The sequence below is a fragment of the Canis aureus genome, chromosome X (genome assembly GCF_053574225.1).
Source record: "Canis aureus isolate CA01 chromosome X, VMU_Caureus_v.1.0, whole genome shotgun sequence".
Classification (NCBI taxonomy): Eukaryota; Metazoa; Chordata; class Mammalia; order Carnivora; family Canidae; genus Canis; species Canis aureus.
The window spans coordinates 1,769,432-1,793,527 of record NC_135649.1 but is presented as its reverse complement, the minus strand read 5'-3'; the positions used below and the strand labels follow the sequence as shown (position 1 = coordinate 1,793,527).

General features: G+C 59.4%; 2 protein-coding genes and 1 non-coding gene across 5 annotated transcripts; 2 read left to right on the top strand and 1 right to left on the bottom strand.

The window, feature by feature from the left end:
- Positions 1-10,891: 10,891 nt before the first annotated feature.
- On the top strand, positions 10,892-13,588 carry RPL10 (ribosomal protein L10). 2 transcript variants are annotated; one of them, XM_077888867.1, is made up of 6 exons: positions 10,893-11,058; positions 11,928-11,986; positions 12,083-12,190; positions 12,405-12,543; positions 13,133-13,295; positions 13,380-13,588. In XM_077888867.1, the coding sequence occupies exons 1-6, from the start codon at positions 11,036-11,038 to the stop codon at positions 13,530-13,532; spliced, it is 645 nt and encodes a 214-aa protein (XP_077744993.1). In that variant the 5' UTR covers positions 10,893-11,035; the 3' UTR covers positions 13,533-13,588. The 2 variants fall into 2 exon arrangements, with proteins under 2 accessions (XP_077744994.1, XP_077744993.1); XM_077888868.1 differs by lacking the exon at positions 13,380-13,588 and having other exon boundaries at positions 10,892-11,058; positions 13,144-13,267.
- Positions 12,951-13,084, top strand: LOC144309310 (small nucleolar RNA SNORA70). Its single transcript, XR_013375355.1, has one exon. It is a non-coding gene; the product is annotated as a small nucleolar RNA SNORA70 (small nucleolar RNA).
- Positions 13,589-14,860: 1,272 nt separating the features above from the next.
- Positions 14,861-22,144, bottom strand: DNASE1L1 (deoxyribonuclease 1 like 1). Of its 2 annotated transcripts, XM_077888865.1 has the most exons (8): positions 21,987-22,143; positions 18,059-18,268; positions 17,710-17,798; positions 17,544-17,630; positions 16,300-16,400; positions 16,048-16,160; positions 15,719-15,967; positions 14,861-15,628 (listed from the first exon to the last, which is right to left on the bottom strand). In XM_077888865.1, exons 2-8 carry the CDS (start codon positions 18,188-18,190, stop codon positions 15,512-15,514), a joined length of 888 nt encoding a protein of 295 aa, XP_077744991.1. In that variant the 5' UTR covers positions 18,191-18,268; positions 21,987-22,143; the 3' UTR covers positions 14,861-15,511. The 2 variants fall into 2 exon arrangements, with proteins under 2 accessions (XP_077744991.1, XP_077744992.1); XM_077888866.1 differs by lacking the exon at positions 17,544-17,630 and having other exon boundaries at positions 21,987-22,144.
- Positions 22,145-24,096: the final 1,952 nt, after the last annotated feature.

The following is a 24,096-nucleotide window of genomic DNA, read 5'->3' as shown; positions in this document are numbered from 1 at the left end:
CCTGGGCTGTGCCCCCGGGCCTGTCCTCCGCACCCGCTGCCCCCACCCGCTTGGCAGCCGCCGGGGAGGCCAGGGCAGTGGGGGAGGCCAGGGAGGAGGCCTGTGTGCACACAGAGGGGACCCCTGCCTCAGGGCGGCCGCTCCCCCCACCGGGGGAAGGAGAGGACGGGGTGGGGGCAGGCCGGAGCCCCTGGGTGGGGCCCTGGGAGCCGGGAACCTGCTGCCACCCAGCCTGGGGGTCGACAGCTCCCCCGCGGGGCGCCCCCGGGCTGCGGATACGGCAAGGGCTTCCCGGGCCTCCCCTGCACCGGGCGGCGAACTCCTGCCAGAGGCCCGGAGGCGCCCCCCCTCGGGCCTCCCGGGGCGCTGGGGCCTCGCCTCCCCCGGGGGATGTGCCCTAGGACGGGGACCCTCTGAGCTGCGGAGCCGCCGCTCACTCAGTGGGCTGAGCGTCCCCTCTTGGTCTGGGCTCAGGTCACGGCGTCAGGGTCCTGGGATGGAGGCCGTGGGGCTCCCGGCTCAGCGGGGAGTCGGCTTGGGGATCCCGTCCCGCCCTCTCCCTCTGCTCCTCCTGGTCCCTTCGGTCTCGAAAAATAAACGTTTCTTTTTTTAAAGCTTTCCTTTATTTATCCGTGAGAGAGGCAGAGCCACAGGCAGGGGGAGAAGCGGGCTCCCCGCGGGGAGCCCGGCGCGGGACTGGATCCTACACCCCGGGATCAGGCCCGAGCCCAAACGCTGAGCCAGCCAGACACCCCTCAACTGAATCAATCTTAAAAAAGAAAAATGTGGAAAAGCCTGGAGAGTCCGATGACACCCAAACTCAAGTTGTGTGCCTGACCAGAGACAAACCCCAAACCACAGAGTCAAGGGACAAGTGACAGGCGGGGCAAAAATAGCAGGCAGATGTGACTCAGCGCGCGTCTCCTGACAGCAGAGCGCCAAGTGTCCACAAGGAAAAGGCCGAGGCGCCCGCGGGCGCAGGGCCGGGGAGGCCGAGGCCGAGGCCAGCCGAAGGCCACTCACCGGACCCCGCGGCCAGGACGCGCTCACGGGCCAGGGTCCCCGAGCTGCTCGCCCCGGGGACACGCGGTGGCCAGGGACCGGCCTTCTTGCCCTCCACCTGCCGCTCCCGCCGACCGCAGCCCCGGGCCAGAGCGCCGCCGTGGGTGGGGGAGCCGGGGGCAGGGAGCGGCCTCAGCCGGGGGCGGGGAAGAAGGGGTGCGAGGGGCAGCGCCCCAGGAGAGGCCGGCCGCGCCGAGCAGAGCGCTGGGGGCCCTCGGCGGCAGGCCCCGCGGCCGGGCTCCCCCAGGCCACTGTCGCCGTCCAGGCCGCTCCTGGCCCGGCTGGGGCGCGGCCGCGGGTCTCCGCCCTGCAGTCCGAGGTCCTCCCCTCCCGTCTCCTGGTGTCCACGTGCTGTCACCTGGGCCTGGGGCCGCCCGGCAGCGCCCCGAGCCGACGCCCCTTGCCCCCGGGCCGAGGCCGCTCCCCCCCACCCCGCCCACCCAGGCAGGGCAGGGTGACCGCCGCTCAGCGGGAAGTCCCCACCCCTCGAGGGCTGCAGCGCCAGGCGCGGGCCACGGGGACCCTGCGAAGGAGCGGGGCCCAGGAGGGCAGGGAGCATGCGCACACCTAGGACTCCCCGCCGGGCCCGGCTGCTGGGGGGCGGGGACGGGGGGGGGGCGGTCCCGGTCGCGCAGGCGCAGCAGCCGCAGCAGCCCGGAGCTGCCCGAGGCGCTGTTCTCAGGCCCCACCTCAGGTGTGCAAGCTCAGAGTCCGGGGCGGAGCCCGCGATCCGAGTGTGAACAGACCCTGCGGGGCTTCCCATGCGGCCCTGCAGCGTGAGAACCGCGGCGCGCCCGGGTCCCGAAGGCCCCGCTCCTCCAGCAGCCTGGAGCCGCCCGTGCCGGCGCACCCTGCTGCGCTCCCCCGACGGGCCGGCAGGCGGCACAGCTGACGGCCGCGGGGAGGGGCCGGAGCGGCCCGGGCGTGCGGGTGCACGACTCCCCCCCCCCCCCAGCACACCTGCCCAGGGCCGCGGGAAACGCTTCGTTACCTTCCTGCCGTGCCCACCGCACGAGTGTGCACACATGCCCCGGGGAGCACCGCGCCCCCGCGCACTGGCCGTGGTCCTGCCCACCTGCCGGGTACTGGGCGTGTGTGTGCACGCGTGTGCGTGTGCGTGTGCGTGTGCTGCCGGGACCTCTGGACCCGCGCTTTGCAGAGAACCGTCCCCATCACTGGCCGCCGCCCTGCCCACCTGCCGGGCACTGGGCGTGTGTGTGCACGCGTGTGCGTGTGCGCGTGCTGCCGGGACCTCGGGACCCGCGCTTTGCAGAGAACCGTCCCCATCACTGGCCGCCGCCCTGCCCACCTGCCGGGCACTGGGCGTGTGTGTGCACGCGTGTGCGTGTGCGTGTGCTGCCGGGACCTCGGGACCTGCGCTTTGCAGAGAACCGTGCGAGGCACCCCGAGGGCGCTGGGACACAGTGGCCTGCTGCAGGGGGTGCGCGCGGCGGGGCCCGTGGCGGGCGGGGCGAGGAGCAGGGCGCGCGCGTGGGTGTGGCAGGGCCACGGTCGGGGTCGGCCCTGCGAGGGGGACCGCCCCGGAGCCCCCCGCCGAGCCCTCTCAGGGGCCTGGCCTGCGACGGACTCGGTCCCCGGTCGCCCCGGGGGGGGCCCACCGCCCTGCCCCGACTCCGGCCCCGGGGGCCCCGGTACACCGCGCCCGGCCGTCTGCGGGTCAGACTCCCAGGACGGCGCGGGCGGGACCTGCAGGGCGCGCGGGAGAGGAGCCCGACGGAGCCCCCCACCGCGCCCCGGGGCCCGGACGCCCTAGGGGCTTCTCCTCGGCCTCCCCCGGAAGGACGGGGCCCCCAGGCCTCGGGGAAGGCGGCCTCCGGCCGGGCCCAGACCCCCGGAGCGGCGGGGCGGCAGCCCAGGGACCCGGGCGCGTCGGCAAGGCTGGGCCGTGGTTCCCGCGCGCTGGCCCCGCCCCGACGCCCCGGTGAGTCCCCTTACGTCCCTCAGCGCAGGCGCGGGGGCCCCGCCCCGCCCGTAGCGGGGCCCCGCCCTCCCGGCCCGCCCCTTCCGCTTCGTTCCGCCAATCACGAAGCTCGGTTCCGGACGGGCCCGCCCCCCCGGCCGCCTGAGAAAGCCCGGCCCCTGGGAGCCTGACGGACGCCCCGCTGCCCAATCACAACCCGCAGGCCCCTCGGGCTCCGCCCCCGCGCCCCTTCCTAGCCCCGGCCCGGGAGCGGCGGGAGGCCTGGACGCGGGCCCTGGGCCTCGGCGGTGGCGTGGGGACTGGGGACTCTGCAGAGTCGCCCTGCCTGTGTGCTTTGGTCTGGACTTGGGTCTGGCAGCGAGGAAACTCCGGGGAATGACCCGGAGCCTCCAGGGCGCTTCGCTCGGTTCTCCTAGGGCCGGCGTGTTGCACGACTGCGCGGGGCACACTAGCAAATGGCACGGGGCACCCGAGGGCCGCTCGGAGCGTGGTGCGTCCGTGTGCGCGCGCGCGGCCCCGCACGCGGGTAGATCCAAGTGACCCCTGGGCATCCTGCCCACTCGGTCCCTCCCGAGGAGCCCCCCGTTGGCCTAAGCACAGCCTCCTCCCCTCTCCTCCCGCCCCTCGGCCACCAGTGCTGTGTTCTGGTCTAGCGCTTGGTCCCTTGATCACTGAGGGAAACGGACCGGTGCGCTGTGCAGGCCGCATCAGTAACCCGGGGCGATGGCCCCCCCTCCCCCCCTCCCCTCACACCACGCCCTGGAGGCCCATCCAGATTGCTGCGTGTGTGCGTGTGTGCGTCCACAGTCGGTTCTTCCTGCCTATCGCGAGCTGCTGCAGCCCTTGCCCTGGGGCGGCCAGGGGCACGCGCATTCCCCCGCCCTGCCTGCGGAGGGCGGGATGCCTGTTGCCAGCTGCGGGTTCCTACCACTACACCTGCTGGAACATTCATGGACACGTTTCCGTGTCATCCTGTGTCCATCTGTTTGGTATAAATGCCCAAGGGTACAATGGTGGGGCCTGTGGCGATGGACGCTTGGCTTTAAAGTCTATCTTCTTCGGGATCCCTGGGTGGCGCAGCGGTTTAGCACCTGCCTTGGGCCCAGGGCGCGATCCTGGAGTCCCGGAATCCGGTCCCGGGTTGGGATCCCTGCGTGGAGCCTGCTTCTCCCTCTGCCTGTGTCTCTGCCTCTCTCTCTGTCTGTGTCTATCATGAATAAATGAATAAATCTTAAAAAAAATAAGGTCTATCTTCTCTGCACCCACTGTGGGGCTGGGGCTCAGGATCCCGAGATCGAGATTCCCACGCTCTGCAGACTGAGCCAGCCCACGCCCCTGGACGTTTAATTTTAAGGACCTGCCGGAGGGGCAGCCCCGATGGCCCAGCGCTTTGGCGCCGCCTTTGACCCAGGCCATGATCCTGGAGAATCAGGATGAAATCTCTCATGAATAAATGAATAAAATCTTAAAAAAAAAAAAGCTCTGTGGAAACCTTCCAGGTCATTAAACAAATGTCTAGCTCACTGCTTCTCGGGCTGCATGGCTTTGACAGCATCCATGTGCCATAGTTTACATAATGCGGCCCCCCAGTTGGTGGTACCTGTCCCTTTCTCCTCTCTCTCTGCGGTTCATCGCAGCGCTGCAAGTCCACACCGTGAAGGTGTCAGTCGCCCTCCAGGCCGCTCCCTCTTCCTGGTGGAATCGCCAGGTCACGGCCTGTGGGCACTGGACGTCTTAATACGCGAAGTAATTGCCTCCCCGAAGGACGCGTACTTGCCCTCCGCTAGGGCTCTTAGTTGTCACGAATGTTGCACGTGTTTCCCTCAGTACGTCTTTGTCTTGAAAGACTCAGCCTGCTGGTTGGGCTGTCAGGAGGTTATGGGTGTTGGGCGCGGGGTGGCTCAGCGGTTGAGCGTCTGCCTTTGGCTCAGGGCGTGATCCCGGGGTCCTGGGCTCCCCGCAGGGAGCTGCTTCTACTTCTGCCTGTGTCTCTGCCTCTCTCTCTGTGTCTCTCAGGCAGAGTCAGAGACAGTCAGAGGGAGAAGCAGGCCCCATGCAGGGAGCCTGACGCGGGACTGGATCCCGGGTCTCCAGGATCACGCCCTGGGCCGAAGGCGTGCTGAACCGCTGAGCCGCCCAAGATACCCCCCAATAAGTCTTTTTTTTTTTTTTACAAGAGAAGTTACGCCTCTTTTTTAAGATTTTACTTTGAAGCGCTGTGTACAGCCCCGTGGGGCTCGCACCCACAACCCCGAGGTCGAGTTGCTTGCTCCTCAGCGGAGCCGGCCAGGCGCCCCGAAGTTGCACTCGTTTGTAGGACCAAATGTACGAAGCTCCCAGTCGATGATCCCGGGCACAAAGGCCTCTTCCCTCGCGAGAGGCTGGTCAGGTGACTCGGGGGGAGCTCGGCAGTCCCCGCTGCCAGTCCCTCCGTGCTGGGCCCATCGCCGCGGCCCCGGGCGTCGTCCACACGGTCCCGTGCTGCCCGGGGCCGCAGGGTGGGGGCCGGCCCCGCCGCTCTGCCCCCGGGCCCTGCCGACCGGCCCCGGGAGGCCAGTCCAGTGCGGGAGAAGGGCAGGAAGTGGGGAATGGGGAAAGGTTAGTGACGCTGTTTCAGTGCATCGTGGCCCGCAGGTCAGCCAGGGAGATCCCTGGGGAGCAGAGCCCGGGAATGAGAGGAGGGAGCGGGGATGAGGCCGCGGCTGCGGGGGGAGCTGCCCTGGGGTTTCCCGGGTGCCAGGGGGGACGGCTTTCAGCAGGGACAGCAGGTCCCGCCAAACCCAAACCCAGGTTCTGGAAGGGTGAGCTCCGCGGGGGAAGGAAGGACAGGGATAGGAAAAGAGGTGGGCGTGAATGAGCTGCGGGTGGGGGCGCGGGGGAGATCCCCCCACTGCCGTCCCAGTGTCCCCGAGCAGGGGCTGCCTTCCCCAGGCTGCGGGCCCAGGGGCTCCAGCGGGCCCCCTGCTGCTGGAGGAGCCGCCCCCCACTGTCCTGCCAGCACTGCTGGCTCCTGGCCCAGCTCCCCAGGGGGGAGCCCGTCTGCAGGTGAGGAAAGGAGGAGAGCCCTCCAGCGGGTGGGGCGGCTTCCTCTGCACCCCGGCTGGCAGGCAGCTGAGGCCCCGTCCAGGTCCAGGCCGCAGGGCTGCCAGCCGAGCCCTTCGGGGGGCCTGCTCTACAGTCCCCCGGGGAACCCGTAGGCTCCTGAGGCCTGAGAGGGGGGCCCAGTCGAGTACCCCCGGGGGGCCTCGGGCCAGCACGCAGCCGAGGGCGGAGGGTGAGCCCGAGAAGGGCCTGCTCACGTGGTTAACCGTGTGTGCGCGTGTGTGCGCGTGTGTGTAGGGGGCTGCACCTCAGGGACTGACCTTTGAATCCTGCTGAGCTCACGGAGGGTGCTCACAGGTATTTACACACGGTTTGCACTACTGGGGTAGAAAGCCACTCGCTCCGCACGTGGCCACCAGCCCCTGAGCTACACGGACCCGAGGACCCAGGGCAAGGCGTCACGGGAAGAGCCGACATCCGAGGGGCCCAGGCCAGGCGCAGCTGGGCGGCCGGTCGCCAGGGCCGCACCCCTGCGTGTCGGGGTGGGGCGTCCCAGCCCCAGGCTGGGTGCGGGGCTTCCTTCAAACACAGGGGAGCGTCCAGGCAGGTGTGGGAAAGCACACGAGGCCTAAGAACCACAGTCATTGCAGCAGGAATGGCAGCGGGGGGCGGGGGTACAGCAGAGGTGGGGCGCCCAGGCCAGGCCCAGCGGCGGGAAGCCGGGGCCTCAGCAGCCCCCTCCTGCGCGGGGTCCCCCCTTGGAGGGTCATGTGGCTTCCTCCTTCCCCGCGGGCGACAGCAGTCCCCCCACGAGTCCAGGGCCCTCGCTTCGCAGGCCAGCCCCCCCTCCTGCCCTCGCCCTGGGCCTCAGGTTCCTCCCACAGCCCCGGGGCTCCGGGGGGCTCCGGGCCGCCCGTCCCCGCAGTCCCCGCCGTCAGGCCAAGGACCCTGCTGCTCGCCTGCAGTTCCCTCCGCCGAGGGACTGTTTCTAGAATGCTGACTCCTGCCGCCTGATTGGGGACTGAACCGGCGTGGGCCCCGAGCCGGACCGCCGGGATGGATCCTGGGGGCGGCTCCGCCCTTGCCCTTGGGGGGGTGAGACTCCGGGGCCGGGCGGCAGGGACCCCCCAGGCGGCAGGCTCCAGGCCCGGCGCGGGGAGCCGGGGGCGGGCGGGTGCTCCCCTGCCCGTGGTGCTCACCATGGCTGTGAGGTCGGGGTGCGCGAGGAGCCCGGGGCGCCCCGACAGCGCGGCGAGACGGCACGAGCGCAGGGTACTTCCCTGTCCGCTCGGCTCACAGTAGGACCAGCAGCGCCCCTGCACTGCAGCCCCCCAAATTCTCTTACTCCCTCTCCCTCAAGGGCTCAGGGCAGGAAATCAGACACGGGGTTTCATTGTGCGGCTCACAGATGCCAGCGTCAGTGGAATTCCCAGGCTCTCTGTGTTTCCCACGTGCAAGGGAGGCCGGCGTGGAGGAGCGCGGCCCTGCAGCCCGGAATTGGGACCCACGGTTGGCCTCGCTGGGAGCTGAGAATTGAGATGCCCTGGGTGCCTCTGAGCCCTGCTTGTGGGTGGAAGTAGTTGCTTTCTGCATCTAAGGGAGTAGTATTTCCTCGCTAGAGGAATGTGTCATTACTTCTGGGGTAGATGCCTTGCAAGGGAACTCAGTTGTCCTTGAGTCCCCGTGCAACAGCCCCTTTACCATTCAACCCATTACTAGGGTGCAATAATAGTATGTGCCACGGGGACAAAGTCTGAACCATGAGGAAATAGCCCGCAGATCAGTATAAATCCCCAGATTTAACTGGGGATTCACAAATGAGTCCAATTTGATTTTGCATCACAGTGCATTCTCGGGCTGTCACAGTAAGTAAGGAGGTGAATTGAGACAGTCAGTGGTGCTGAAATCACTGATTGTGGTGCACTTAGGAGAAGTTCCAGATTGAATGTGGTAGCGGGTGCGCTGGTGGGAAATCTAGCCCCACACTTGGTTTGTTGACTGCAATTTGGACTCACTGCTGTCCTTATTTGATTTTTTTAAGATTGTATTGATTTATTTATGAGACACACAGAGACAAAGAGAGTCATGGGTAGAGGGAGAAGCAGGCTCCCTGTGGGGAGCCCGATGTGGGACTCTATCCCAGGACCCCAGGGTCACGCCCTGAGCCAAAGCTGATGCTCAACCACTGTGCCACCCAGGTTCCTGTACTTGATGGGTTTCAGTGCTAGGATTGCCTTCGTATGAGGTAGAGAAGGGAATCCAACGTGTTAGGGGGAGAAAAAACAAAGTGTTAGATGGAGGGACGCCTGGGTGGCTCAGTGGTTGAGCGCCTGCGTTCAGCCCAGGGCGTGATCCTGGAGTCCCCAGGATTGAGTCCCACGTCGGGCTCCCTGCATGGAGCCTGCTTCTCCATCTGCTTGTGTCTGTGCCTATCTTTCATGAGTAAATAAATTAAATCTTTTTTGAAAAAGTGTCAGAGGGAGGGCAATTTGTAGGTAGATTCATCACAGTGGATCTGAACACCCCACTCTCTATGTTCCATGGAAAGCCCTAGAAGCAGCTCTTTTTATTTTTATTTTTTAAAGATCATTTATTTATTTATTTATTCATTCATTCATTCATTCATTCATTCATGAGAGACACATACAGAGAGAGGGAAAGAGAGAGGGCAGCCCTGGTGGTGCAGCGGTTTAGTGCTGCCTTCCGCCCAAGGTGTGATCCTGGAGACCCTGGATCGAGTCCCATGTTGGGTTCCCTGCAAGGAGCCTATTTCTCCCTCTGCCTGTGTCTCTTCCTCTCTCTGTGTGTGTCTCTATGAATAAATAAGTAAAATCTTTAAAAAAAAAAAAAGAAAGAGAGAGAGACAGGCAGAGGGAGAAGCAGGCTCCAATCAGGGAGCCTGAGGTGGGACTCGACCCTAGAACCCCAGGATCACGCCCTGGGCCGAAGGCAGGCGCTCAACCACTGAGCCACCCAGGGACCCTGAAGCAGCTCTTTTTAGTGAAGCTTTGAGAGAACATTTAGAGTGGGAACCCTTGCATCTTTCAAAAGCTCTGAAAAGCTCACCATGGGGCTGCCTGGAAGGCTCAGCTGGTAAAGCATGAGAGTCTTGATCCCTGGGTCAAGAGTTCAAGCCCTCAAAAAAAATTTTTTTAAGTTTTTTTATTTATGATAGGCACACAGTGAGAGAGAGGGGGAGTTTTTTAAGTTTTTTTATTTATGATAGGCACACAGTGAGAGAGAGGGGGAGTTTTTTAAGTTTTTTTATTTATGATAGTCACACAGAGAGAGAGAGAGAGGCAGAGACCCAGGCAGAGGGAGAAGCAGACTCCATGTACCGGGAGCCCGACCTGGGACTCGATCCCCGGTCTCCAGGATCGCGCCCTGGGCCGAAGGCAGGCGCTAAACCGCTGCGCCACCCAGGGATCCCCCAAAAAAATTTTTTTTAAAGATCATCATGAATGAAATAAGAAGCCAGAACGGTGTACCATGTTTGATACACATAACTCTAAATGCTGTAGGTTGGGAACAAAATAACCTTTCGTTGTTCTGGTGGAATCATAGACTGTTACGGAGTTTCCAGAACCACGGGGAGCTGGGTTCCCTGGGAAGCCCTCTGCACTACTGTTCTAAGGAGAAACCACAGGAGACCTGCAGGCATTTACTCAACGGACAGTTGTCCTGGAGAAGAACTGGTGTGCTTGGTCAGGAGTGCCTCCTTGGTAGGCCACACCTATCAAGTGACACGGTTAAGACCTTGTCATCTTTGTCCTGTTCCCCACCTCCAGAACGGTGGGCACTTCTGGCCGGGACTGAGATGGCTGGTAACCGCAGCGCCGCTTCGGCGGCCCTACTGGAGTCCACTCCTGTGGGCGGGGGGGCTTTATTGTAGGGCGATCCATTTCAGAGGCACACTCTAGGCGCTGGCACGCAGAGGCGGGACAAGGGGGCGTGTGCGGCAGGGCCACCATCTGGGGCCCGGGGCGGTGGAAGCGCCCACGAGCGCCCAGTAAGGCGGCTCTCAGAGGCTAGGAGTGGGGCGCGGCCAGAGAAGGAATGACAGTGCTCCTTTGCCGTCTCGGGTGGGGGTTGCCGCCCTCGTTCTCCAAGTCACCCGGGGCGCCCCAAGTTTCTTTTCTCTGCCGGGTCAGGGTGGGCGGGGAGGGGATAGGCGGGGCGGGAGCAAATGGGCACACGGGGTCTCTCGGGCACCCGATCACGGGTGAGGCGCCCGCCCCCCCGCGCGGGCCTTTTTCTCGCGAGAGCGCGCAGCCCCGCCCTGCGCCTCCGGCGAACGAGGGATCTGCGCGTGGTTCCCAGCCGAGCCAGGTCCGGAGCGTCCGGTTAGGGCGGGGGAGGCGTGGGCGGGGGGAGCCCGCGGCTCCGCCGACAAAGGAACGCTGAGCGAGACTCCAGCCTGGCGTGTGTCGTGGGGCCCTGGAGCCCAGGGGGAGGGTGTCAGCCCCGTGACCCCCAGGAAGCCGCACGCAGCCGCGTAAGCCCCACTCGAGGGTGTTTTCCTTCTTTTTCAGGACCACAGGTCTCTCACAGTTAGGGCAAAGCCTCGGCCAAGAGCCCTACACCCAAGATGGCCAGCCGGAAACTGGCCTCTCCGCGCCGATGTGGCGACGCCCGATTGGCCGGCCGGCCGCCCGCGCACCAGCTCCCGGCGGGGACCCAGCCCGCGCAGGTCCGGACGCCACGCCCGTGCGCAGGCGCACCGGGCGGCTGCATCTATGGTCCGGAAGTGTGGCAGAGCGCCCGCCCGCCCCGGCCGCGACTCTATGGTAACTGCGCGGGAAGATAGTCCGCCTATATAAGGCCTGCGCAGGCGTGGGAGCGCCTCTTTTTCCTTCGGCGCGGTGAGTAGCCGGGGTTCCGGGCTTGTCCCGTGCCCTCTCTGACTCTCTGGCCTGCTTGGAGGCCTGTCTCCGTCTTCTCTTCCGACTTTGTCTGTTTCGTTGCAGCCACTGAAGATCTGGTGTCGCCATGGGTCGCCGCCCCGCCCGGTGGTGAGTGCCCAACCCGTACAATTTGGCAGCTGAGAAAGGAGGGAGGACTGCGCTTGGCTGCTAAAAGCAGCCGTGGGGTGGGGCCTCGAGTGGAGCGCTCCTGTGCTGGGGGCACACTCCACGTCTCTCCCAGTGCCTCCCGGGTCGCTTGGGATCTTCGATTATACTGTTTAAGGTCCATGCGGCTTTTCAGAGCATCTTCTGTTTTGTTGGGTGTTGGTGTGGCCGATTTTCCTTGGACTGGCTGCGCTCCGTCACTTTCGGCCTGGAAGCCACGTCCGCCTTGCATCCTTCCTGTCTTGGAAATTCGCCGCCTTAGGAAGCTCGATACCCTTTCAGGGCCTTTGTGTGCTATCCCGGTCTTATTTCCGGGCGACATGCCCGTGCCTTCTCGGGCGCCAAGGGCCGCCCTGAAAAGCGGGCTCAGTCGCCTTGTATGTCCTGCAGGGGGCGTTAGAATCTCTCCACACGTGGTCCGGAGCCCCGATTTAATGCCACGTGCCCAAAAGTCGGTGGATAGCATGAAACTGACTCACTAATACTCAGCAAATCTTCCGTGTCTTGAAGTGAGAGGGTCTTTTTTTTTGTACCTAGAAAAGTCCCCTAGGATCTGTTAGAAGTATGAGGCCATAAAGGATCAAGCGAGGTTTTTGGGCTTTTATATTCTTAGAATGGGTGTTTTCTAAGTTCTGACCACCTTGTTTTGGTTGTCTTGCTTAGATCCAGTTTCCAGGACTGGAAACCGATTGATACGTTGTTGCCCTCCCCATTCGCAGCCCTCCTTTGGTTTTAACTTAAGGGAGCCTCAAAGTGTTTATTGTTACATTCACTTGTGAACTTTAAACTTCGGTTTCCTCCCCTCTCCGCAGTTACCGGTACTGTAAGAACAAGCCGTATCCAAAGTCTCGCTTCTGCAGAGGTGTCCCTGGTAAGTAGTGGGCGTGCTCCTAAACTGGTTTGGCCGCACTGACTCAATTGCCAATGGTACCCCCCTCCCCCACACACCTAACCAAGGTCTTTTCAGATGCCAAGATTCGCATCTTTGATCTGGGGCGGAAGAAGGCAAAAGTGGATGAGTTCCCATTATGTGGCCACATGGTGTCAGATGAGTATGAGCAGCTCTCCTCTGAAGGTGAGGCAGGATTCCTTAATGGCTGTCCCTTCTAGCTGCCCCCCACCAGACCCAGAACACACTGCACTGGATTTCTATTTTAATGAGTGCCTAACGGTGAGCCTTTCTGAAAAACTCACCCATCAGTACAGATATACTGTGAGTCGGGGAGGGTTACAATAAAAACGTGTGTGTTTATCTCCTCTCACTCTGTTGCCACATGTCATCACCCTAGCCCTGGAGGCTGCCCGTATTTGTGCCAACAAGTACATGGTGAAAAGCTGTGGCAAAGATGGTTTTCACATCCGAGTGCGGCTCCATCCCTTCCATGTTATCCGTATCAACAAGATGTTGTCCTGTGCTGGAGCTGACAGGTGAGCTGGGTCTTGGGTCTCTGCTTTTTCAGGTGTTTACTCATAACTTGAGGCCTTTGTTTGGCTTGATTTTTTTCATTAGGGCAAAGAGATGGCCTCACACAGAATTCAACCATTTAATAATACAGCCAGGTTAAATTTAGGCTATGAAACGGATCTTAATGGGCCATTTTTGCCCCATAACACCACAGAGAACTGATTTGCAGGAACAAGCACAAAAGACATTGTGACTGTCTTAGCCTCTTGGTGACAGGTGGAGGGGGCTCCTTCTGAGGGAGTAACTTTAATCCTGATGCCAGCCATCTGCCAGCAAGCAGGTAGCTGAAGCAGTCACAGGTTGGAGGGCTTTCAGATGAGCCAATGACCCCTTAGAGGAACTGGCTAGTCTGTTTTGAGTTTTCTGTTTTCTGCAGCCAATTAAGCCGACTGTGCTCTTTCTCCATGGGGGCCCAGTGTGCCATGGCTGCAAACAGTAGCCTCCTTGGTAGTGTATGCAGCCTGTTGATTGTATGGGTTGCCCTAAGGGACCTTGGAGACAGCCCTTTGTGGTCAGACTTAGAGGTCTGACATAATGTTATCTCCAATCTAGGCTGCAGACAGGTATGCGAGGTGCCTTTGGGAAGCCCCAGGGCACAGTAGCCAGGGTCCACATTGGCCAAGTCATCATGTCCATCCGTACCAAGCTGCAGAACAAGGAGCATGTGATTGAGGCCCTACGCAGGGCCAAGTTCAAGTTCCCTGGCCGCCAGAAGGTGAGTTGTGCTGAAACCACCGTCCTGCCTTTGCTTGCCCCAGTGTCTAGGTTTCCTGATGCCATCCTCTTCATCTCTCCCTAGATCCACATTTCCAAGAAGTGGGGCTTTACTAAGTTTAATGCGGACGAATTTGAAGATATGGTGGCCGAAAAGCGGCTCATCCCAGATGGCTGTGGGGTCAAATACATCCCTAATCGTGGCCCCTTGGACAAATGGAGGGCTCTCCACTCATGAGAACCTTGCACCACCCGAACCCTATTCATGCCCACCAATAAATCCTGCTTCCTGTCTGTCTGTCTTTGCATCTGGATTCATGGAGGGTGGGGGGCTCTTTGGAAATCATGAAAAGACTACAAACTGGCCCTGGGCCAGCAAGGAAACATTAGGAATATGGCCTAGAACATACCATCCTCCAAGTTGCCTAAATGGCACTATGATTTGGACCTGCTTAGGTCAGAAATTCAGTTCAGAATCTCTTTCCACAAATCCAGGCTGTGATGACTCCATAGGCATTGAATGCTTCTTTAGGCCAGTGCCCTGCCCCAGTGTGATGAAAAAGGGCTTGTGGCCTACAGTTAACTTGGAGCTGCTGCAAAAGTTCTCGCTGAGGACCCTACCAGAAACATAACTGGAAATGGGGAGAAGTGAGACTAGGCCTGGTTCCAGACACCTTTTAAGCCAGTCCTCTAGAAGACAGGTCTTGAAGTTGGCTCATGAAGAGTTGTGCTCAAGTTTTCAGGCAGCAGTCCTGACTCCACTCCTTCTGAGGACTCCTTTCACATCCTTGGCCACTGTGGCCAGTGTCCATTCTGATACCCAGCTCCCAACCTTAAGTGGCCCATAGGGCTTAGCAAGAAGACCTCATGGCAAGTAGTGTGCAGCTCCCCTGGGCCTGGGGATTCCGGAGTGCTGTCTGGCACCTCAACTGTGTGCCAGGTTTACAAGAGTAGCGTTGGATTCCACATCCTGGAGGAGGAAAGATACCCCCAGGAACTCTGTTAGGCCTGATGGCACGTGGCTCTGCACCCAGAAGAGAATCCTAAAGGAATCTGGCTCCAGAGCAGGGCACAGTGGTTGCAGAGGCCCCCTCTGCTTGCCCAGGCTGGGCTGTGTGCTGCATGTAAGCTCTGTGGCCCATCTTCTGACCTTTTGCAATCCTTACTAAACAGCCATTTCTAAGGTTTAAAATCCCTTTTATTTTTGGCCTTCAAATGGTTCTAATCTGTAAGTATTTGTGCTAAAATGGCCCTGATACCTGCTAGGTGGTTTTACTGAGCTGTTCCCCGAAAATTGAAACTGGGGGAAGGGAGAGTTCTGTGATCCCGACATCCTAATAAAGAGTCCTTAACCTACAAGCCCGCGTATCCACACAGTTGCTATTACGTGAGAAGTGTTACATCTATTTTCTGTATGCACCTGTCGCCTGGGTAACCAGCCTGAGCCATGCCTCCTACACCTGCCAGTCAGTGTGGACTGGCGGTACCCTGGGCGGAGGGAGGCTGAGCTGCACAATGGTCGTGAATGGTCGTGAACGTGGGCTTGACAGAAGGCAGCAGCAGGGCTGTTTGCAGCTACTTTGATTTATTAGATTACAACGAGTTTAAACATACTCTGTTCACTAGTTACTGCGTGTGTAAACTGCTTATCGGTCATTGTATCTGCTGGAATCTTAATACAGATTCCTGTGAATCCTGTATGCAATAAAAATGGCTCTCGGGCACATCTGCTCCACATGTGTAATATCCCCAAATTTAGCTTTTTCTCAGCGTGTAAGTTCCCTCTTTGTCCTATAATAAAATCTGTTCTGTTGTGATTCCCTTTTCTGAGCCTTGCAGTTGAGCCAAAATCACCTGAGCCCCCTTTCCTCCTCCCCCAGCCCTAGAGCCTACTCTATCCCCTCTCGTAACACTAGCCAGGGGCAGAGTGCCATGGGTCTAGCCTCAGGGTCCCTGCCGCCTTCTACATTCTAATGCCAGGCAGGGGCCCAACCAAAGAACACAAACCAAAGCCAAAGAAAAGGCAGGTGGAGACGGGTTGCAGTCCAGTGGGGCAGAGCTATAGTCAGATGGAGGAGGGCTGCAGCCGAAGCCCCTCAGGAGTCTCTCTGGGTCCCCGGAGCAGAGAGGAGAGACCACGATTTGAGTCCCGAAGGCAGCACAGTCCTCCCATCTGTGGGTAGCAGGCCCCAGGCTGGTTCAGGCCACCAGGCCCAGCTAGGGGAGCAGGAGTAGCAGCAACAGCAACAGAGCAGCCAGGCCAAGAGGCTGGACCCTGGGTGCCGCCCGGCTCAGCTCCACTTCCACAGGGTAGTGGTCGCTGATGTTGAGGGCCTGGGGGAAGGCAGTGGGGGGACAGCGTCAGTGTCTCAGTGTCGGGCGGGGGGACTTGGCCGTGAGCCGGTCCCTGCCTCGCCCCTTTACCTCCTCTTCGTTGAGTCTGAAGCTCCTGGGGAAGTTAAAGGCGGCCGCGGAGCTGAGCAGACTCTGGCAGCGCTCCCCGTGCAGCACTATGCGGTCGTAAGCGCAGTGGGTGCTGGCCCGCACCGTGGTGTCCTCCCCGTCGGCGATCACCCAGCGGAAGCCCGCCTCGGTCCGCAGCGCCAGCTCAGCCAGGCGCTTTTTGTTCAGTGAGGCGCAGTCAGCGTTGAAGTCCCCAAGCAGGATCATGTCCTGGGCAGGGGGACAGCAGTCAGGCCCGGCCACCCAGCCATCGTGTCCCTGGCCCTCCTGTGCGATCTGGCCAGCCCTACCTTGCTCTGCCAGCGCTGGGAGACGTCCAGAAACACGTCGTACAGGGCATTCAGCTCCTTCTCCACGGCCTTCGGAGTGGTGTGCAGTGGGACCAGCACCAGGCTGGGAAGGACTGCAAGGCCCCAGGATGAGGCTCCCACCCGCTCCGGGCATTCCCCACCCAGCCTCTGCCAGTAACCAAGCCCTCAGGGAACCAGCCAGACCCCCCTGCCCGCTCCCACACAGCAGGGCCACCCTTCTTCCCTTCCTACCCTTGCTGGGAAAAGTGAACTGGGCCACGAACGGCTCCCGGGCAAAGAGATCATCCTTGTCCTCGTACACGTAGGAATCCAATACCTGTGTCTTGTGGGACCTGGGGGACCAGGGGATGAGAAGCAGTGGCCCCCCCATCACCGATTTGGCTTCGCGAGTGCCTACGTCAGAGCTGGCACTCAGCGAGGGGCCCTCCACGACTAGCCCTGTTTCATGTGACTGCAGCCTTCCTCGCTGCTTTTCCAGAACTTGTTTTTTATTGAGACATAATTCACACGCACATACCACGGAATTCACCTGTTTCAAACCCAGAATTCAGTGGCGCTTAGCACATTCACAGGGTTGTCAAACCATCGCCACGATCCGTTTTGGAACACTCTTACGGCCCGAAAGAGAAATCTCGTACCCATGAGCAGTGCCCCACCCATGCCCCTCTGCTCCGCCCCTGGCAGCCACTGATCTGTTTTCTGTCTGTAGATTTGCCTGTTTTGGACACTTGGTGTGAATGGAAAGAAAATACTACGTGGTCTTTTGTGTCTGGCTCCTTTCCCTTAGCAGAGGTTTTCAAGGCCCATTGGCTCTGCAGCATGGCTCCCAGCTTCACTCCTTCCTGTGGCTGCGTGACATTCCAGTGCACAAAGAGACCGCCTTTTGTTTACCCAGTCAGCGGCTGATGGGCACCTGGACAGCTACTTCTGATTTGGGGCTGTTATGAGCAATCCTACATGGATGTGTTTCTGCAACCCCCCGCCCCCATTATTTGGGAGTGAATTCTAGACACGTGATTTCATCTATATAAATAGATCTCCTTACCTGACCACCCCCTTGCCCTCTCTATCCTGACCCTGGAGGGCTCCCCCCACCCCAGGCTGTCTGAAGGACTTAGGGCGGTCTCTGGAGAGCGGGCCTGCCCAAGGCCCACAGTCAGCCCCCGTCGTTGTCTCTTCCCAGGAGCTTCGGCCGGCCATTCTCAAAGAGCAGCCCAGCCTGCCCTGAGCCCTTGCAGGGGGGCCCCACATCTGAGCATGGATAGGGAAGGCCTCCTGCGGTAGGGACACGTGGGCGGGAAAGCTGGCTGGGGTAGAGGGGAGTAAGATACCAAAAGAAAACCACTGAGGAGGAAAAAAGTGCAATGAGAAGGCGAGGGCCCCAGCAGGAGGAAGGATCCTGTAGCTCTTGGGACTACGGAGCCATCTCACACACGGCCAATGCCACGTCCGCCCTGGCCGCCACCTGCGCTTACCGGTAGATGTACACGTACTTCTCCATGTATGTGTTGCGCCCTAGCAAGGGGCTGCTCAAGAAGCTGTAGAACCCGGAGTTATCAAATCTGCCAGGACAGGGAAACCCAGGTCAGGGGCCCTGAGGCTCTGGGGGGCCCTCGGTCAGACCCCCAGAGCCCTCCTCACCGATTGAGTTCTCGAAGCAGGAGGGATATAGCACTGCCAGAAGAGTCCACCACCTCCTGCAGCACCATGATGTCGCAGCGAGCCAGGATCTGCAAGACCCGGGAGGGCCGGCCCCGCTCAGTGCCAGCGACCCCAGGAGCAAGGTGGGGTCCCTGGGGAAGTGGTACCGATGCGGCTCTCTGGCTGAGGCTCCCAGACAGCACCGGGACCAGACAGGACCCGGGAGAAGCCTGAGTGCCACCCCAACCACGCCGCACCCGCATCACAGAGGAGGAGACTGGGGTCAGCGTCTCGATGTCCTCCCTCCTCTGGGCAGGCAGGGCAGGGGGCTTCGGGCGGGGGCACCTACCCGGACAAAGATGTCCATCACATGTTCCCTGGCCACCTTGGAAAGCGTCAGCCGCTGGGCATTGAAGGCACAGATGCGAAAGGCCTCAGCCCCACCGGGCAGGAGAAGCAGGAGCACGGCTGGGTAATGCATGGCTGTGTGGGCGCTGCTGGGACCTTCTGGAGGAATCCAGGTCGTCCCAGGGTACGGTCCCGGCGAGGCTCAGTTCTGCTTCTCAGAGGACATGGCATGTGGAACAGAGGAAGTGATGCTCACCCTGCCACCCAGTTCGAACCTCCCAGAAGTGCCAGCATCAGCACTGCAGATTTCCCGCCTTTGTCCCTTTGGACACCTTCCAACATCGGCACATATGGCTTGACTTCATTATTTTTTTTTATGATTTTATTTTTAAGTGGGGATCCTGGTGGTGCAGTCGGTTGGGCATCCAACACTTGATTTTGGCTCAGGTCACGATCTCGGGGTTGTGGGATCGAGCCCTGTGTTGTCGGGCTCCAGGCTCTGGGAGGAGTCAGCTTCTCTCTCTTTCTCTCTCGCTTCCTCTCCCTCCGCCCCTCCCCCTGCTCACATGCACTCTGTCTAAAATAAATACATATTTTTAAAAAAGATTTCAAAAAAAAAAGATTTCATTTATTTATTCATGAGAGGCAGAGAGAGAGAGAGGCAGAGACACAGGCAGAGGGAGAAGCAGGCCCCACGCAGGGAGCCCGACGCGGGACTCGATCCCGGGCCTCCAGGGTCACGCCCTGGGCCGAAGGTGGCGCTAAACCTCTGGGCCACCGGGGCTGCCCAATAAATACATATTTTAAAAAAGATTTTTAGGCAATCTCTACATCCAACGTGGGGCTTAAACTCACAACCCTGAGATCAAGAGTCTCATGCTCCACTGACTGAGCCAGCCAAGCGCCCCTGGGACTTCATTCTTTTTAAATATGGTAAAATACACATAGTATAGGATTTACCATCTTAGCCGGGTTTCTTTCTTTCTTTTTTTTTAACCATCTTAACCATTTTTGAGGGTACAGTTCAGTGGCATTAAGTACATTTCCATTGTGATGCAACCATCACCACCACCCATCGCCAGAATTTTTCCAACTTTCCAAACTGAAACTGTCACCATTAGACACCCCCTCTCCCCCAGCAGCCCCCCTTCCTCTCTCCTTATTTTTTTAAAGAGATTTTTATTTATTTATTCATTCACGAGGGACACACATGCAGTGAGAGAGAGAGAGAGAGGCAGAGACACAGGCAGAGGGAGAAGCAGGCCCCATGCAGGGAGCCCAAGCGGGACTCGATCCCAGGACCCCAGGATCAGGCCCTGGGCTGAAGGCAGCGCTAAACCGCTGAGCCACCCAGGGATCCCCCCCCCTTTTTTTTACATTCCCACCAACAACAGGTCACAAGAGTTCAACCTCACAGCTAATTTCAACTTCTCACCACCATTATCAACAGGAGGATCGCCTTCACACCTACCTCCCTGCTGCTGAGATGATATCTCCAAGACAAACTCCCACCAGTGGAATGGCCTGGTTCAAGGGCATATAGCACCGGAAGTGATCTCAGCCAGGCCAAATCCCCCGCGGCAGTGTGTGATGCACCCCTTTCCCACAGCCCTGCCACCACCGGACAGCCCCTCTTGCTCATCCTACCAGCTGAAGCCCCCTCTTTCGGAGCGTCTCTCGGCTGATCTTTGGTGCAGATGCACCCAAACTTTGTCGTGTCATTGGGGTTCAGCCCCCTCGCTTGATCCCCATCTGTGTCATTGTCATTTAAGCAACATAAGTCCCTCTACTTCTGTCTGCCTGTTTCTCTCTGTCACCTTTGTAGCCAAACTCAAGGGGTTCACCACTTGGGGTGCCCCAAATTGAGCAGAACCCAAGGAAATGTTGAAAGCAAAGAGGTTTCAACTTTTTGTTACAAGGAGATATGGAGATAAATCTCAAAGTACTGTCTCCCCCTGAGGCTAATACAGGAAGCTTTTATCCCGTGTCTTAGCGGGTGGGGCCAGGGGGCTTACACAGGCACTTCTGGCTCAACTGTGCGTGCCTAGCACGTCGACATGCTAGTGCATACAACGTATGTTCAAAACATGGAATAAAAAAATTTTAAAAAATTAAAAAAACAAAACAAAACATGGTGGAAAGCTGTGCCTATAGGAGATTTACTTTAGGAGAACCCAGCAGAGGGGGATCCCTGGGTGGCTCATCGGTTTGGCGCCTGCCTTTGGCCTGGGGTGTGATCCTGGAGACCCGGGATCGAGTCCTGCGTCAGGCTCCTGGCATGGAGCCTGCTTCTCCCTCCTCCTGTGTCTCTGCCTCTCTCTCTCTCTCTCTCTCTCTCACACACACACACAAATTAATAAATCTTTTTTTTTTTTTTTTTAAGAAGGAGAACTCAGAAGAGCTTTGGCGCTCAGCTCCAGTCTAGCTCAGACTGGCTCACATAAGGCGCGATTGGGGCAAAACCCTTGTAGCAAGGGCCTATGGGGTGGAACGCCTAGTTAGTTGGGTCATTTCTTGGCTGGAACTGTTGACTCTGCAAAAGGAATCATATTCGTCCTCTGCTTTTGTCCCTTGCCCCCGTCCCTTCCACTGATAGCGTTCAGCACTCTTCTTTATTTTTATTTTATTTTTATTTTTTTTAAAGATTCTATTTATTTATTTATTCATGAGAGGCACACACACACACACACAGAGAGGCAGAGATGCAGGCAGAGAGGAAGCAGGCTCCATGCTGGGAGCCCGATGTGGGACTCGATCCCGGGTCCCCAGGATCACACCCCCGGCTGAAGACGGCGCCAAACCGGTGAGCCACCAGGGCTGCCCCTTTTCTGTATTTTTATTTTTATTTTTTATTTTTTTAAATTATTTGATTTTATTTATTCATGATAGGCACACAGTGAGAGAGAGAGAGAGAGAGAGAGAGAGAGAGAGAGAGAGAGAGAGAGAGGCAGAGACACAGGCTCCATGCAGCGGGAGCCCGACGTGGGACTCGATCCCGGGTTTCCGGGATCGCGCCCTGGGCCAAAGGCAGGCGCTAAACTGCTGCGCCACCCAGGGATCCCCCTTTTCTGTATTTTTAAAGATGACTTTCTTGGGCAGCCCGGGTGGCCCATTGGTTTAGTGCTGCCTTTGGCCCGGGGTGTGATTCTGGGGACCCGGGATCGAGTCTCACGTCGGGCTCCCTGCACGGGGCTGCTTCTCCCTCTGCATCTCTCTCTGTAATAAATACATCTTTTAAAAAAATAAAGATTAATTTCTTTATTTTAGAGAGAGAGCACAAATAGGGAGCAAGAGGGAGAGAGAAGCCCAAGCAGACTCCGCACTGAGCACAGAGCCCTACTCGGGGCTCAATCTCACGACCCTGAAGACCCGAGATTGGGACCTGAGCTGAAACCCAGTAGGACGTTCAGTCGCGGCGCCACCCAGCCGCCCCTTTCAGCCCTGTTTGAGTCACTTCTCAGTGCATTCCAGCTGCCACTTGGTCACCTCCCCCGGGGGGCTCACTGTGTGCCTCACTCAGGCCCTGTATGCCTCTTTCGCCCCGTCTCTTCTCCGTTCCTCCCTCTTTGTCATAGGGTCTCTGCGTCTCCTTCACGATCCTGGCTGGCCTGAGTGCCCGTCTCTCCCGGGCCACCTGCTCCGTCACTCATGCTGGCTTGGGTGTCCTGCCCTGGTTACTATTCTGGGATGTACGGTGGACATTTGAGCAGCCTGGGGCTGTCAAGGGAAGGCTTGGGGGTTCTAGGGTCAGGGGTCCCCTCCCCCCCATCAGGGCAGAAAGACCCGGAGTGAGTCTCCCGGCTCTAGTCCACAGCGCAGCCCCGGCCCCCAGCCCCCAGCCTTGGCCCCAGCCGCGGGGCTCCCGTCCCCTCTCACCGCAGGCCTCAGGCGGGGTCACCCCCCCTCCGCCCGCAGGGCCCCCTACCTACTCAGAGCGGCCGGTATCCGCGCCCGCGGAGCTGTGAGCAGATCGCAGCACCCCCGCGGGACCGCAGCGCCGTCTGGGCAGGCCCGGGTGGGGGAAGAGGAAGAGGCCGGGCCGCCCCGCCCTTCCTGGCGCTGGTGTGCCCCGCGGGCCGGCGCCCCGGCTCCACCTCCGCCCCCCACGTGGAAGCAGGCGCCGGCGGCCACGGCTGCGGGCGGTGACAGGCCTGAGTCCGTCGGGGCACCAGGCCAGCGGCTGCGCCCGTCCCCACGGCTGGGCGATCGCCGGGAGCCGCCCGCGGGGGACCGCGCCCCAGACGGGGAGGCTACAAGGCCGGCAGCCCGGGGCCCGTGGGCGCCTGCTCTGTCGCGGTGGGGACGACCCGGGCACTCCGGGGACTCTGTAGGCCGGCGGCGGGTCCTCGCCGTTGATGGCGGCGCAATCGCGAGGGCAATGTCCCGTTGGCAGCAGCCGTGGGCCTTAGCACGTTACGACTGCCACGGCGATGAGAAGACTCGAAAGCCTTTTTTTTTTATTTATTTATGATAACACGCATAGAGAGAGAGAGAGGCAGACACCCAGGCAGAGGGAGAAGCAGGCTCCATGCAGGGAGCCCGATGCGGGACTCGATCCCGGAACTCCAGGGTCACACCCTGGGCCCAAGGCAGTCGCCAAACCGCTGAGCCACCCCGGGATCCCCGAAAGTTTTTTTTTAAGATTTTATTTGTTGGGATCCCTGGGTGGCGCAGCGGTTTCGCGCCTGCCTTTGGCCCGGGCGTGATCCTGGAGACCGGGGATCGAATCCCACGTCGGGCTCCCGGTGCATGGAGCCTGCTTCTCCCTCTGCCTGTGTCTCTGCCTCTCTCTCTCTCTGTGAGTATCATAAATAAATAAAAATTTAAAAAGAAAGATTTTATTTGTTTATTCATGAGACACACAGAGAGAGGCAGAGACACAGGCAGAGGGAGAAGCAGGCCCCCTGCAGGGAGCCCGAGGTGGGACTCGATTCCAGGACCCCAGGGTCACGTCCTGAGCCGAAGGCAGATGTTCAACTGCTGAGCCCCCCAGGTGCCCCTTCTAACTGGTTTTTATGTAGAAACTCACTCTTTGGGCCTTCAGCCCAGAGCGTGATCCACCCAGGCTGCCTCTCAAAAGTTTTTTGGTTTTTATTATATTTTAAAGATTTTGGGCAGCCCGGGTGGCTCAGCGGTCGAGCGTCTGCATTCAGCTCAGGGCATGATCCCAGGGTCTCGGGATCCAGTCCCACATTAGGCTCCCTGCGAAGAACCTGCTTCTCTGTCTGCCTGTGTCTCTGCCTCTCTCTCTGTGTGTGTATCTCTCATGAATAAATAAATACAAATTAAAAAAAATATTTTGGGGATACTTGGGTGGCTCAGCTATTTAGTGCCTACCTTCAGCCCAGGGCGTGATCCCAGAGTCCTGGGATGGAGTCCCACATCGGGCTACCTGCATGGAGCCTGCTCTTCCCTCTGCCTGTGTGTCTGCCTCTCTCTCTCTCTGTGTGTGTCTCTCATTGATGGATGAATAAAATCTTTAAAAAAAAGATTTTAAGTTATCTCTATGCCCAATGTGGGTCTTGAACTCAGGACCCTGAATTCAAGGGTGCATGCCTTACCGTCTCAGCCGGCGAGGTGTCCCTATTTCTTATTTTTTTTTTAAAGATTTTATTTATTTATTCATGATAGTCACACAGAGAGAGAGAGAGAGAGAAGCAGAGACACAGGCAGAGGGAGAAGCAGGCTCCATGCACCGGGAGCCCGACGGGGGATTCGATCCCGAGTCTCCAGGATCGCGCCCCGGGCCAAAGGCAGGCACCAAACCGCTGTGCCACCCAGGGATCCCCTTATTTCTTATTTTTGAAGCACAAGTGGATTGACCTTAAAAAATGTTCCCAGGCTTAGAAAAAATAAAGAAGAAAAATGTAGCCTGCTGAGCGGATCCAGGGCTCGCTTCTGGGGTGCTGACCATGTTCAGACCATGTTCTGGAACTAGCTCAAGGCCGTGGGGGACAACACTGGAAGTGCACTCAATGATACATAGTATTCTGTGATCCTAGGCCTGTGTTGGAAGATCCATCACATACTACACATAAC

What these genes read in the sequence shown, in the direction of transcription:
- RPL10 (XM_077888867.1), top strand. Translation starts at nt 11,036, where the DNA reads ATGGGTCGCCGCCCCGCCCGGTG. An exon ending in CTTCTGCAGAGGTGTCCCTG is followed by an intron (nt 11,987 to 12,082) that starts GTAAGTAGTGGG and finishes AGGTCTTTTCAG; the next exon opens with ATGCCAAGATTCGCATCTTT. An exon ending in AGTTCCCTGGCCGCCAGAAG is followed by an intron (nt 13,296 to 13,379) that starts GTGAGTTGTGCT and finishes ATCTCTCCCTAG; the next exon opens with ATCCACATTTCCAAGAAGTG.
- DNASE1L1 (XM_077888865.1), bottom strand. Translation starts at nt 18,190, where the DNA reads ATGCATTACCCAGCCGTGCTCCTGCTTCTCCTGCCCGGTGGGGCTGAG. An exon ending in AAGTACGTGTACATCTACCG is followed by an intron (nt 16,401 to 17,543) that starts GTAAGCGCAGGT and finishes CTGGTCCCCCAG; the next exon opens with GTCCCACAAGACACAGGTAT. An exon ending in GTTCACTTTTCCCAGCAAGG is followed by an intron (nt 16,161 to 16,299) that starts GTAGGAAGGGAA and finishes GGGGCCTTGCAG; the next exon opens with TCCTTCCCAGCCTGGTGCTG.